General features: G+C 58.0%; 1 protein-coding gene across 1 annotated transcript in view; it reads left to right on the forward strand.

The window, feature by feature from the left end:
• Window positions 1-14,241, forward strand: part of Chd5 (chromodomain helicase DNA binding protein 5) — a 53,735-nt gene that overhangs the window by 33,242 nt on the left and 6,252 nt on the right. The window contains exons 16-33 of the mRNA XM_042672789.1: window positions 2,649-2,786; window positions 2,878-2,999; window positions 3,681-3,854; window positions 4,147-4,288; window positions 4,940-5,071; window positions 6,277-6,394; window positions 7,449-7,573; window positions 8,935-9,166; window positions 9,312-9,422; window positions 9,633-9,805; window positions 10,293-10,467; window positions 10,812-10,904; window positions 11,023-11,111; window positions 11,232-11,365; window positions 11,655-11,799; window positions 12,075-12,234; window positions 12,711-12,790; window positions 12,978-13,110. Of these exons, the coding sequence (XP_042528723.1) occupies window positions 2,649-2,786; window positions 2,878-2,999; window positions 3,681-3,854; window positions 4,147-4,288; window positions 4,940-5,071; window positions 6,277-6,394; window positions 7,449-7,573; window positions 8,935-9,166; window positions 9,312-9,422; window positions 9,633-9,805; window positions 10,293-10,467; window positions 10,812-10,904; window positions 11,023-11,111; window positions 11,232-11,365; window positions 11,655-11,799; window positions 12,075-12,234; window positions 12,711-12,790; window positions 12,978-13,110 (2,476 nt within the window). The remainder of the gene's footprint in view (window positions 1-2,648; window positions 2,787-2,877; window positions 3,000-3,680; window positions 3,855-4,146; window positions 4,289-4,939; window positions 5,072-6,276; window positions 6,395-7,448; window positions 7,574-8,934; window positions 9,167-9,311; window positions 9,423-9,632; window positions 9,806-10,292; window positions 10,468-10,811; window positions 10,905-11,022; window positions 11,112-11,231; window positions 11,366-11,654; window positions 11,800-12,074; window positions 12,235-12,710; window positions 12,791-12,977; window positions 13,111-14,241) is intronic.

A 14,241-nucleotide genomic window follows, 5' to 3' on the forward strand; every position in this document is an offset into this window, starting at 1 on the left:
GTGTGTGTGTGTGCGCGTGCGTGCATGCGTGTGTATAGGAGATTGAAAGAGGTCACACTCACAAAACCTGAAGCGACACCCAACCTGCTGCCTCAGGCAGCTTCTGGAGCTGCATCTTCCGTCCAGGCTCTGCCTGCACCTGTGTCCTCCCCTCGGGCCCATCTCTTACTTTCTTATAAAAACACTGCACATAACGAACACATTGAGAGCCATCAACCTCATCTTAACTATGTCTGCAAAAATCCCGTGTCCAAAATTGCATCCAGGTGGACATGAATTTTAGGGGGTGCGGTGGCACTGTTCAACCCAGTACACCAGCTGTGGGACTTGTGTCAAGTCACGGATCCTCTTTGTGCCTCATTCTTTTCAGCAAAAAAGAGCTCGCAGAGCTGGGGGGAGGATCAGGAGTTGGCGATCGTGGGGCCGGGCCTGTTGCACTCCATCCTATCACAAATCCCCAGAGGGCTTTGGCACAGGCAGCCTGCTGCCCGGACTGCACTTGGAGGAGGACAGGACTCAGGCCCTTAGCTACTACTAGTGCTTGCAATAGGTACTGTGCCGGGGCTGGAGAAGTCTTCCAGAGCTAGAGTGTATCACCTTGGCTTTGGCTGTGGTCCTGGAGTAGTTGTGGCTGCCAAGAGATGCCCGAAATGGTCTGCTGGGGCCAGACGTGATGGCACATGCCTGTGAACCCCTATCTGAAAAGAAGGAAAAAAGGACTTTGAGTCCCTGAGTTCAAAGCTCCCTATTGCCAAAAAAGAAAAGAAGAGAAACTGGGCATTCTGCTGGAGCCAAGGAATTTCCTGTCTCAGATGTGACTGCAGGGACAAATGTTGTCCAGGTCAATTAGTTAATCACAGAAAGAACTTTGCTTAGCTCCTGTCAGGGTCTCGCTGTGACCAGGCATTTCACAGCTGTCCTTGTCTTAGTTTTTTAATTTCTTTCTTATGCTGGTCCTGGGGCTTGAACTCAGGGCCTGGACATTGTCTCTGAGCTTTTGTGCTCAAGGCCAGAGCTCTATTAGTTGAGCTACAGCTCTACTTCGTGCTTTTTGGTGGTTAGTTGGAGATAAGAGTCTCAGAGACTTTCCTGCCTGTGTAGCCTTTAAACCGAGTTCCTCAGCTTTCAGCCTCCTGAGTAGGCATGAGCCTCTGGCACCTCTATATTTCTTAACAACCCTAACAATGTACAGAAAACATCTGTACATTGAGTATGGGTGCGGTGCGATCATTTTCTGTTTTCTGTCTGAGGCTGGCTGCCTGTTGGATGTGGAGGCTTCAGGCACAGAGGACTGACTTTATTTTTCATTATCCCCAAATGCGCGCTCTCGGCCTGTGCTCGAGCCTCAGCTGCTCCACTTTGCCTGGTGGCCAGCGTCTTCCTCTCCTGTCTAGAACTGGCCAGGCTACTGGGCTCTCCAGAGTCTTTATGCTAGTGCTGGGGTTTGAACTCAAGTTTCACATTTGCCAGACAGGCACTCTCTTGCTTGAGCCATGCGCGAACCTGTTTTTTGGTGTGTTTTTTTTTTTTGGGTCCAGTCATGGGGCCTGAACTCTGGGCCTGGGCGCTGTCCCTCAGCTCTTCAGCTCAAGGCTAGCACTCTACCACTTGAGCCACAGCACCACTTCCAGCTTTTTTCTTTTTGCTTATGTGGTGCTGAGGAATTGAACCCAGGGCCTCATGCATGCAAGGCGAGCGCTCTACCACTGAGCCACCTTCCCAGCTTGTTTTGCTCTTTTTAATGTTATTATAAAGGTGATGCACAGAGGGGTTACTGTTTCATGTGAGGTGATGAATGTTTCTTTTTGAACAGCGTCTCTCCTTCCTTTGTTCACATGAGCCCTTTTTTAGTGATTTTGTGTGTGTGCGTGCGCGCGCACCCACGTGTGCATGTGTGCTGATACTATGGCTTGAGCTCAGGGCCTCGCACTTGCTCAGCTTTTGAGCTCATGGCTGGCACTCTACCTCTTGAGCTGTTCCCCCCGGTTGTCTATTTTGCTAGTTTGCTGGAGATGGAACCTTGTGGGCATTTTTTTCTGGGCTTGCGCCATCTCTGATCTCAGTAGCTAGGATTATAGGCATGAGCCAGCAGTGCCTAACTGCTTTAGCAATTATTTCTTTTTGTCGGTCATAGGGCATGAACTCTGGGCCTGGGCGCTGTCCCTGAGCTTTTCAGCGCAAGGCTAGTGCTCTACTACTTGAGCCACAGCGCCACTTCTGGTTTTCTGGTGGTTTATTGGAGATAAGAGTCTCACAGACTTTCCTGCCTGGGCTGGCTTTGAACCGTGATCCTCAGATCTCAGCCTCCTGAGTAGCTAGGATTTCAGGCGTGAGCCACTGGTGCCCGGCTTGCTTTAGCAATTTTTTTAGATAGGGTCTTGAGCTTTTTTGCCAGGGCTTGCTTTGACCATGATTCTCGTGCATAGGTAGGATAACAGATGTTAACTACCATGCCTGGTCTTTTGTTAGGCTAGGATCTCACTAATCTGCCTGGGCTAGCCTTGAGCTGTGATTCTCTTAATCTGAGTAGCTGGGAATACAGGAGTGAGCTACTATGCCTGACCACAGCTTCTTGTCAACCACATTTGTTGTCCCTGGTCCACTCTGCCCTTGGTTGCCTCCTCCTCAGTGCTGATCTCTCCCTCCAGAAAGAAGTACAGATCAAATTCCACGTCCTGCTCACCTCCTATGAGCTCATCACCATCGACCAGGCCATCCTGGGCTCCATTGAGTGGGCCTGCCTGGTGGTGGACGAGGCCCACCGACTCAAGAATAACCAATCTAAAGTAGGTGCTGTGTCCATTGGGCTCAGGCCCGCCCTGGGTAGGGCCCTCCGTGCCACCCTTGCCCCTTCACAGGCCCCTTTCCTCCCTGAAGTTCTTCAGGGTCTTGAACAGCTACAAGATCGATTACAAGCTGCTCCTCACGGGGACTCCGCTTCAGAACAACCTGGAGGAACTCTTCCATCTCCTCAACTTCCTGACTCCAGAGAGGTTCAAGTACGTCTCCCCAGTCTGGCAGGAAGGGCCAGGGGCCCTGAGAGTGGTCAGGCTGCTGGGCCTTGGCTCTCATCAGGTGGGAGCATGAGCAGATGGCCTCGGGTGGGAGGGGTGGGGCACGGACACCTGCCGAGTCCTGGGAAATCTCAGCTGCTGCGAGTACCTTAGTTTCTCCTTTTTCTACTCCCCCTAGACCGCCCCCTCCCCATGTACTCGCAGCTCAGTCCTTTTCCTTCAGAGACCCAGGTGATTCACCTGAGTGATGAGAGGCTGGGGTGAAGGTGCACCCCATTTCTTCAGCCTCCTCGTTTTCACTTACCCCTATGCTTTGCTAAGAGTTGGGGTATCCAGAGTGAAGATTGTTAATTTTAGCATCAGGATGTTGACTCAAGGGCAGGTGGTGGCTTGTCTACACTTGGACACCCATCAGCCTCAGTTTCCTTGTCTGAAATGTGGGCTCGTCATGCAAGGATGGCTTGAGGGTAGAGAGGGCTGTAAGGTACAGGGTGATGCAGGCTTAGACAGGCAGGCTACCCAGGGCAGTGCCAGGGTTCTCTGGCCATCAGCTGCTGGCCTGTGCTGACTGGACCTTCCCCAACCCTAATCCTGAGTCTTTCTACAGAAGGCTGTGGCCTGCTCGGATCTGCTGCTCCTAGCTCTTATCCCAGCTCTCTCTTGCAGCAATCTGGAGGGCTTCCTGGAGGAGTTTGCCGACATCTCCAAGGAAGACCAGATCAAGAAGCTGCATGACCTGCTGGGGCCACACATGCTGCGGCGGCTCAAGGCCGACGTGTTCAAGAACATGCCGGCCAAGACGGAGCTGATCGTCCGCGTAGAGCTGAGCCAGATGCAGAAGTGAGTGGAGGAATAGCCCGCCCCGCTGCCGGGCTTGTCTGCTAACCCCCCTCTTTCCTGATCACATCCTGGGGGTCCTGAGGGTTAGGGGGCATCTTTGGGGCCCCCTTTCCCTACCCTTCCCTTAAGGCCTCAACTCAGATCATAGTGACCCGAGTGCGGGGCTGCCTGACTCCGGCCCCGAGGCTTTGCCTCTGGCTCCCGGGTTCTCTACGTGGTGCCTGAAGGGCAGAGCCCGCTTGGAGGCGGCCACCCAGGCACAGCCGACCGCCCCGTCGTCTCCCCGCCACAGGAAGTACTACAAGTTCATCCTCACGCGGAACTTCGAGGCGCTGAACTCCAAGGGGGGCGGGAACCAGGTGTCGCTGCTCAACATCATGATGGACCTCAAGAAGTGCTGCAACCACCCCTATCTGTTCCCCGTGGCTGCCGTGGTAGGTTCCCTGTGGCCTTTGTGGCGGTGTGTTCCTCGTGTCTACTGTGAGGACTTCCACGTGTGCGGCCAGGGGCTTAGGCTCTCACATATGAGGCGGTGTGGGTCTCCATCCTTCCAGAAGTTTCCTAGTCCCCTGGGCTCTGGGGATCAGCCGTGGGAGCCCTGGCCAGGGGCTGTGAGCCAGGAAGGAGGAGCTGAGGGTCTTGTTGCTGTCCGTTCTCCTTCACCGCTCCCCCAGTGTGCAGGAGCTGGGTGGCCGCACCAGTGACGCGGCCCCAGGCAGCCCCAGGCCCTCTCAGGAGGAGGGGCGGAGGCATTCTGTGTCTTGGCTCCTGATTTGTCCTGCCTGGCTTGGGTGGAGGGTTGGCCCGGCTCCAGTCACCCTCCATGACCACAGTGGCCAAGCTGATTCCTGCTGGGAAGACCATTTGTTGACATCTCAGGTCCCAGATGCCAGCCAGGGAGCGAGGCCGGGCAGGCTGGCGTGTGCACTGCCTGGAAACACGAGGCTGGAGCCAGAGCCAGAGCCTGTGCTGGCACCGCCCCTCCCATGCTGTCATCCTGCTCAGCCCTTGTCCCTGCATGCAGCCTCTTTTGGGTGGCATCAGAAAAGGGAGCCACTGAGGCCCTGCTTCTGCTGTGTCCGCAGGAGGCCCCCGTCCTGCCCAATGGCTCCTACGATGGCAGCTCTCTGGTCAAGTCTTCGGGGAAGCTCATGCTCCTGCAGAAGATGCTCAAGAAGCTGCGGGACGAAGGGCACCGGGTGCTGATCTTCTCCCAGGTGAGCCTCCCAGAGCCTAGCTCGCCTCCCACATCAACACCCTGCCCCAATGACCGAGGGTACAGCCCTACCTGTGTCTGCCTGCCATGCCCTTCCTACCACGTGGGTTGTGGTGGGAGTCAGTCCCCTGGGCCCTCACATGACTCGATCAAGTTCAAGCCAAAGGCCAGGGTCAACGCGCCCAGGGCCCACCTGCTATGAAGGCCAGCATCTCCCCACCTGCCCCCTGGCCTCTGTGTCCAGGCCAGTGTGATAGCCCTGCTCCCCAGCACTGCCTCACACCCCTGCAGCCTGGCCTCTCATTAAAACGGGGCTCTGGGGTGGTTCTGGGAGGGCCTCTCAGGGGAGTGCCTCTGCTTGGTCTTGGGGTTCCATTGCTGGCGATCTGCTTGGTCATGGCAAGGCCAGCCACCTGCAGAGGTTTGCTTATTTCCTCTCTGCCTCCATGTGTACCTGGAGTGTGTCAGGCTCGAGGACACATTCTAGTCCCCTCCGTCAGCCTAGAGGGGAGGCAGGAGCTCACGCTGCCTGGCTCTGTGGCTAGCTCTGCGGGGAGCCATAGTGACGGCTCTGTGGGGTCCTGGGCTGAAAGGACTTCCCCAAGGGTTGGACGGAGCCAGGCCCTAACTCCAGAGTCTGAGATTCAGCTCCTCTGTGCAAAAGTCAAGTGAAACCAGCTGCTGAGCCCTATGGCTCCTGACAGTGCCTGGCTGGGCAGCGAGCTGTGATCCTGGGTGGACAGTAGGCTGTATGTTTCTGGATAGACAGTGGCTATGGGGTCCTGGCTGGGCAGTGGGCTGTGCTGATCGTTTTCTATCCGGCTGAAGTACCTCAAGGCAGGAAGGAAATGAGGCCTGGGGAGCCTGGAAGGTCCTTTCCCCCTTTTCTCCTGGGGATCCACATCAGGGAAGGTGTCACAGAGGAGATGTCTGTGTTCCCAGCAGTTAGGGGCGGGTCTTCCAGAAGGGTCAGGCTCACATCCAAGGCTGTTGGAGGTAGTGTGGCTTCCACATGGCAAGATGGCGGGGTGAGGCTGTATTCTTCTCCAGTCCTGCCTCAGGCTGCATGGCTCCCGTGCGTCTCCCCACTTAGTGAGCTGTTCCCCCCCCTGCCCCCCCCCCCCCGGACCTCCCTCCCCATGGTGGGGCCCTGGCCTGTGTGGTGCTTGATGCCAAAGCAGCTTGTAAACTCTTTCTCCTCTTCAGATGACCAAGATGTTGGATCTTCTGGAGGACTTCCTGGAGTATGAGGGCTACAAGTACGAGCGCATCGATGGCGGCATCACGGGCGGTCTGCGGCAGGAGGCCATCGACAGATTCAATGGTACCCACCCCGCCAAGGCTGCGTCAGAAATCCCACCAGCGGCTTCACAAACAGTGCTGGGAAGCAGACCTGTCCTGGGTCACCAGTGTCCCCTGAGGGTTTTTTTTCTCTTTTTATTGTGCTGGTCCTGGGGCTTAAACTCAGGGCCTGGTGGCTGTCCCCAAGCTTTTCTCTCCAGGCTGTCACTCTACCACTTGAACCCTAGCTCTACTTATGGCTTTTTGGTGGTTAATTTGAGATGAGGCTCAATAGACTTTTCTGCCTGGGGTGGCTTTGAACCATGTTCCTCAGATCTCAGTCTCATGAGTAGCTGGGATTACAGGCATGAGCCACTTCATTTATGGGACACAAACGTTCATCTTTGGAACCTTCCAGGTCTGCTGGGGTTCTCATGGGGTCAGTAGATGTTGCCTGCTCTGAGCAGTTAGGAATGGATAAGGAGAAAGGCAGATGACAGCATGGGTGGGATTATGGCCACTGTATTTGCTGGCTGTTTGCAAAATCAGCTTTCTAGGGCTGGAGGTAGTGATATATGCCTATAAGCACAGCTACTCGGGAGGTGGAGGTAGGAAGAGCATGGACGGACGCTGGCCTGTGCCAGTGTGGAAGGCAAACTAAACAAACTAAGAAACTAAACAAACTAAAAGGGTATGGCTCAAGTGGTAGAAGGCTAGCTCACGCCTACCAAGCTCAAGGCTCTGAGTGAGTATGAATTCCAGTATACAAGAAAGAAAGGAGACAGAAAGGAAAAGTAAGGAAAACAGACACTAGGAAATGGGCTTTCTTCTGGCCCTGGCTCTGGTTCCCTCCTTGACTCTGAGCCCCATGGCACAGTGGTGAGGGAGGGTGGCTCCATGGACCCAGGTGCGGTTCCCAGGCCCTCCTGACTGTCGGTGTGGCTGCCATCTTGGATGGGGTTGAAGGGCCTTGTCCTGTTCCTCTGCCAGCAATCTGTTGCTGCAGTTCCTGTCCCTCCCGCCCTCCCGTCTACCCCCCACCTGCCCCCTGCCCAGGTGTGCCCGGCTAACCCACCCCCACCTGCTGCTCTTTTCAGCCCCTGGAGCCCAGCAGTTCTGCTTCCTGCTTTCAACCCGCGCAGGTGGCCTGGGCATCAACCTGGCCACAGCGGACACGGTCATCATCTATGACTCGGACTGGAACCCCCACAACGACATCCAGGTCTGTGCGTCCTGCCCACCGTCAGCACCCCGTTCTGCACCCATTCCTGGCCATGTCCCGCCCCTCCCTGTCTCTGTGGGCCTCTCCTCTGCTGTGGAGTCCTGGCCCCATGTGGCACTGTGGGTGGTGAGTGGGGCGGGAGGCGAGCAGGGCTCTGTCCTGTCCCTCCAGCTCCCCATGGCACCGAGGGAGAAATGGGCCCAGAGAGGGCAGGGCAGCCGTCTGAGGCACAGGGGTCTGTTTTGCCAGCCCTGTTCCCATCTCCCTTGGGGTTGGGTGGGCAGGATCCATCGGCACTTTTGGGGAGGGGATGAGGAGCAGAGTGGGGCCTGCCAGGGTAGGCGGGTGGACGGTGAGGCCTAGGCACCTGGGGTAGGGACACAGGCACACTGAGTGCACACCAATTCATGTCACCTACACACACCAGACAGACACACAGTTACACCAGGAGGGCCACATTATGTGGGCGATCCGATGCATAGTGCTGAGTCTCAGACACGTCCTTTGGGGGCAGTTTCTAGGCCACACTGCCTTTCCCAGGGGCCTCTGTGTCTTCTAGTCCCAGAGGGGCACCCTGACCACCATCATGTGACCGCACTCACACTGGCCTGTAGGCTACTCTGTCCCTTGCATGTACTCCTGCATCCCACAGTAATGGCTTTTTTTCGGGGGGGGGGGGGGTCCAGTCATGGGGCCTGAACTCTGGCCCCGGGCACTGTCCCTCAGCTCTTCAGCTCAAGGCTAGCACTCTACCACTTGAGCCACAGCGCCACTTCCAGCTTTTTTCTTATTGCTTATGTGGTGCTGAGGAATTGAACCCAGGGCCTCATGCATGCAAGGCAAGCACTCTACCACTGAACCACCTTCCCAGCCCATGTCATGGCTTTTTTTTTGGTGTCCATCCTGGAGCTTGAACTCTGGGCCTGGGCTTTGTCCCTGAGCTTTTGTCTTCAAGTGCTCTACCACTTTGAGCCACAGCTCCAATTTTGGTATTTGGATGGTTAATTGGAGATAAGAGTCTCCCAAACATTCCTGCGTGGGCTGGCTTTGAACCATAATCCTCAGATTTCAGCCTCCTGAGTAGCTAGCATGACAGGAGTGAGCCACTAGTGCCTGGCTTTATAGTCATTTAAAGTTTCCTCTGCGCAGGTAACATTTCTACTCAGCCTGGCTGCAAGGCCTCTAGACAGGCTGGGTGGGGTGGGCGGGGAGCGGGCGAGGTAGTGTGAATATTCACGCACCTCACTGTGCACAGTCAGCCCCTTGTGTGGTCCCAGACTCTGATGCCAGTCCTGCAGCGCCCAGCCCCGGACCCGGAGCCCTCAGGTGAGGCTTGGGTGCTAAGCCATCATCTTTCCTAGGCCTTCAGCCGTGCCCACCGCATTGGGCAGAACAAGAAGGTGATGATCTACCGCTTTGTGACGCGGGCCTCGGTGGAGGAGCGCATCACGCAGGTGGCCAAGCGCAAGATGATGCTCACACACCTGGTGGTGCGGCCGGGCCTGGGCTCCAAGTCGGGCTCCATGACCAAGCAGGAGCTGGACGACATTCTCAAATTCGGCACGGAGGAGCTCTTCAAGGATGACGTGGAGGGTAGGCTTGTCCCGCTTGGGAGTTGGTGGGCGTTTGGGGGCGGGGGGCCTGTTTGAGACACACAGACACAGACACACAGACACACACACACACCCAGGGCTTGCTGCTGACCCAGTGGCTGCTCTGTGCTCCTGCCGCACTCCAGGCATGATGTCCCAGGGCCAGAGGCCTGTCACGCCCATCCCTGACGTGCAGTCCTCCAAGGGCGGAGCTCTGGCTGCCAGCGCAAAGAAAAAGCACGGGAGCACCCCACCAGGTAGGCCCCACCGAGCCTGGCCCCTGGGCTGCTGCTCCCCGCGGTAGCTGGTAGCTGTAGCTGTCCTCATGGCCTCTCCTGTAGTGTCCTGAGAGGCTGCGATGTGTGTGATCTGGTCCAAGGAGGAACAGGAGATGGGGGGTTGGCTTCTGGGCGAGAGGTTGGACCTGGGCTCCCCGGTGTCCCCACACCACACCGTGCTGCCCTCAGGTGACAACAAGGACGTGGAGGACAGCAGCGTGATCCACTATGACGATGCGGCCATCTCCAAGCTGCTGGACCGGAACCAAGATGCCACGGAAGACACGGAGCTGCAGAACATGAACGAGTACTTGAGCTCCTTCAAGGTGGCGCAGTATGTGGTTCGGGAGGAAGACGGCGTGGTAAGAACCCCCCAGCCGCGTCCTGCTCTCCCCTGCCACTCCCCGGGCTATGACCCCCGCCTCCTGGCCTGGCAGACCACTCCCTGCTCTGAACACTCTGGACGCTGCTCTCCACAGCCCACAGCACATCTGAGGTTCCCCCCTGCATCTGGGGCCTGTGGTGGCCTCTCCATCTCCCCAACCCCTCCCCACCTCCTGGCACACCCTGGATGCCGGCTAACTTCCCTCTTGAAACGAGTCCCTGAGGGGAGGGCTGGGCTTTGTCAGCCTGTGTCCCAGTGCCTGCAAGGCCAGGAAGGCTCGTGGGTGAGCGAATGAATGGATGTGAGAGTGGATGACTGAAGCAGGGGCAGGGAGGGGAAGACCCACCCGCTTGGGGGCGATCAGAGGGGGGGCTTCCTGCAGGAGGCAGGCTGCTCCCCGAGTGGGCGAGGGCTTGGTGAAGGGCAGGGCGGTACCTGCTAGCCCAGCCCTGCTGCACCTGCAGGAGGAGGTGGAGCGGGAGGTGATCAAGCAGGAGGAGAACGTGGACCCCGACTACTGGGAGAAGCTGCTGCGGCACCACTACGAGCAGCAGCAGGAGGACCTGGCGCGCAACCTGGGCAAGGGCAAGCGCATCCGCAAGCAGGTCAACTACAACGACGCCTCGCAGGAGGACCAGGGTGCGTGGCATGGGCCCCGACTCCGCCTGGCCTGTGGCTGGCAGGGCTGGGGTAGTGTGAGGTGGCAGCTGGGGCTGGTGCAGGGGGGTGAGGGGGAGAGAATGGAAGCCTTCTGGGAGACAGCGGAGGACAAGGGGGATGTGGGCCCAGCAGCCACACCACTTTCTCTCTCTAAAATGGGGACGGGGTGGGTAGGTGGGGTCATGAAGTGAGCTCACGGGCGGTACCTGGTGGCCACTGTCGAGGGTAAGGACGGGGCAGGATGGGCAGTGCAGGGGCTCCGCCTGGCCCTGGGTGTGCCAGGCTGGGGTTCTGCACACATCACCCACCCCGCACCCCTGCAGAGTGGCAGGACGAGCTTTCAGATAACCAGTCCGAATATTCCATCGGCTCTGAGGACGAGGATGAGGACTTCGAGGAGAGGCCAGAAGGGCAGAGTGAGTATCAGTGCCGGAGGCCTGGGCCAGCACCCGGCAGGCTCTGGCTGTCCTGGGCTGAGCTGGTAGGGGGTGGGGGGGATCCTCCCCTGAGAGTTTGCCATGGGCTGTCCTCCAGGTGGGCGGCGACAATCCAGAAGGCAGCTGAAGAGCGACCGAGACAAGCCCCTGCCACCTCTGCTGGCTCGAGTGGGTGGCAACATCGAGGTGGGATCCCTGCCCCACCTCTCCAGCCCCTTCCTGCCACCCCTGGGGCATGGAGCGGGGGGGCTGGGAGCGCGTATAGGGTCCCAGGCCTGGACACACAAGGCTTTGTGCCCTGGCCAGGTGCTGGGCTTCAACGCCCGCCAGCGGAAGGCCTTTCTGAACGCCATCATGCGCTGGGGCATGCCCCCCCAGGACGCCTTCAACTCCCAGTGGCTGGTGCGCGACCTCCGTGGGAAGAGTGAGAAAGAATTTCGGTGAGAGGCCTGGCGTCCAGGTTGCACGCCCCCCCTTCTCCTGGTGACGGGCACTTGTGGACGGCCTCTGGGGAGTTGGCAGTCTTCTGGTGTTGGGTTTGGGGTGCTGGACAGGGCGGGCCAGCTGCCATTGCCCAAATCAGCTGGGAGGAGGTGCTGGGCCGTCCAGGGCGAGGGCTCCTCCCCCCCCCCCCCCCACCAGGGAGGCCACTTCTGTGCCTGGGCCAGCAGCGGGCCAGGGGGTCCCTGCCAGTCCCCCACTCCTGAGCCCTGGTTCCCGCCCCTCTAGAGCCTACGTGTCCCTCTTCATGCGGCACCTGTGTGAGCCGGGGGCTGATGGCGCCGAGACCTTTGCGGACGGCGTGCCCCGGGAGGGCCTGTCCAGACAGCACGTGCTTACCCGCATCGGGGTCATGTCACTGGTTAGGAAGAAGGTGGGTGAGTAAGCCTGGACCGGCCTTCCTGCAGGGTCCTGGGGGCCCTGGCACAGCCCCCAGGACCAGCTGTGAGAGGGCAGGTGTCCGGCTGCCCAGGGCCCGAGCCATGTCCAGGGACTGGCCCGGAAGCTTTTCTGGGACAGGATGGTGGGAGGTGTCGGGGAGGTGGCATCTGTCTTGGCCTGAGGCAGAGAAGCCCAGCCCCGAATGAAGGACATGCTCAGTCCCCTGGGTCTGAGCACACGCACTCTGTTCCTCTCCCACTACGGCAGGTTCAGGAGTTTGAGCACGTCAACGGGAAGTACAGCACCCCAGACCTGATTCCCGAGGGGCCGGAGAGCAAGAAGCTGCCTGGGGAGGTCATCTCGGACCCCAACACGCCGGTGCCCGCCAGCCCTGCCCACCTCCCGCCAGCCCCGCTGGGTCTGCCAGGTCTGGGGCCCGGTGGATGGGTGGGTGGTGAATGGGGGGGTGGCGGTCGCCAGATGTGGTGTCCCCAAGTCCCTGCACACACCACAAGATGCAGGCTGCCCCAGGACCCTGCTGCGGAGATCTCTTCCCCGGGGTTTTCTGTCTAACAGCAGCCGTGGGGTTATGTTCACTCTGGTAAAGGCCTGGGGCATGGTGGTGCCTCCTCTGCCCCCCTCCCCGTATCCCCGGGGCAGCCGCTGGCCCCCGCTGTCCTCCCCACAGCTCGGCGTCCTCTCTGCCTTCTGCCCCCATACATTCGCTGTTGTGCGTGTTTCATAGAGGGGTCTGGCCAGCTGTACCCAGAAATCCCTCTCACCTCTCCCAGAGGTGCCCAGCCCCTAGCGAGCTTCCTGAGCACCAGGCCCCCTCTCTCTTTGCTGGGTACCCCATTCCATGCCTGTGCCCACCTGTCGTGCCTCTTTCCCCTAATCTTTCAGACAAAATGGAAGCCCAGTTGGGCTACCTGGATGAGAAGGAGCAAGGGCTGCAGAAGCCAGAGAAGGCCCTGGACCCCCAGGTATGGAGGCCATAGGAGGCTTGACCACTGTGGGGGTGCGGTGGGTGTCCGGTTGGGGGGTCTTCACAGACCTTTGCCCAGTCAGGTAGAACCCAGACCCTCCGACTTGCGGTCTGGGGCTCTGGGTCTGGGAAGGGGCTGGCCTTGTGTTTGTGCTGAGCCTCCCACCTGCCCTGCCTTTCCTTAGGCCCTGCCCGCAGCCCTGGACAGAGCAGAGGCGGAGGACAAGCATGAAAGCTCGGACAGCAAGGACCGAGGCCGAGAGGAGCGGCCAGAGGAGGCAGAGAAGGCCCAGCCCTCCCCGGAGCAGCTGCTGAAAGGTAAGTTCCCACGCCTCTGCCTCTGTGTCCCTGGAGAAGAGCGGGCCAGCGGGAGTTCCTTCCTGGCTGGAGGGTAGATAGGGGCTGTGTCTGAGCAGGGACTCAGATCTCCACAGGGGGAATTTAACGGCCCTGGTCACACAGAGATTCTGGTCCTGTGCTATGCTTTAATGATCGAGTCTAACTCAATTGCACTCTGGTCTGAAAGTGGGAATGCTCTCGATTATGTTGAAATCTGCTTTCTGACTTGAGATGGTCAGATTTTCTGTAAGCACTGCGCATGCCTGCGGGGAAGGGGGTCAGCTCCTAATTGCTGGGTGTAAGGCCCAAAATACAAGCTTTAGACGTACTAAGGTGTGTTCCCCCCCACCCCCCCCGCCCCTTGCTAGTATTTAGTTTGATCACTTTTTTTTTTTTTTTGTCGGGTGTGGGGCTTGAACTCTGGGCCTGGGTGCTGTCCCTCAGCTCTTCAGTTCAAGGCGAGCGCTCTACCACTTGAGCTACAGCGCCACTTCCGGTTTTCTGGTGGTTTATTGGAGATAGGAGTCTCACGGTCTCTCCTGCCCGGGCTGGCTTTGAACCGCGATCCTCAGATCTCAGCCTCCTAAGTAGCTAGGATTACAGGCGTGAGCCACCAGCGCCCGGCTTAGTTTGATCACTTTTTTTTTTTTTTGGGTCCTGTCATGGGGCCTGAACTCTGGGCCTGGGCGCTGTCCCTCAGCTCTTCAGCTCAAGGCTAGTGCTCTACCACTTGAGCCACAGTGCCACTTCCAGCTTTTTTCTTTTTGCTTATGTGGTGCTGAGGAATCGAACCCAGGGCCTTAGGCATGCAAGGCAAGCGCTCTACCACTGAGCCACCTTCCCAGCCCAGTTTGATCACTTTTTAAAAGAGACTTTGTGCTAATATCTTCCCTTGTGGTTGTAGGTTCATGTCGTTCTTGTAAAGCCAGACATTGCTCATTGTCCTACTGCGTGACTGGTTGCACTTGTATTCAGGTGTTTATTTTCTGGTGAAGTGAACCTCTAATTATCCTGTAATGACTAACATTTTTCTTGATACATTTTGCTTTAATATTTATTTTGGCTGATTTCTATGGCTCTTACTTTTGTCTATCCATCTGTCTATTTACC

The sequence above is a fragment of the Dipodomys spectabilis genome, unplaced genomic scaffold, assembly GCF_019054845.1.
Source record: "Dipodomys spectabilis isolate Male_0828 unplaced genomic scaffold, ASM1905484v1 ptg000772l, whole genome shotgun sequence".
Taxonomy (NCBI): domain Eukaryota; kingdom Metazoa; phylum Chordata; class Mammalia; order Rodentia; family Heteromyidae; genus Dipodomys; species Dipodomys spectabilis.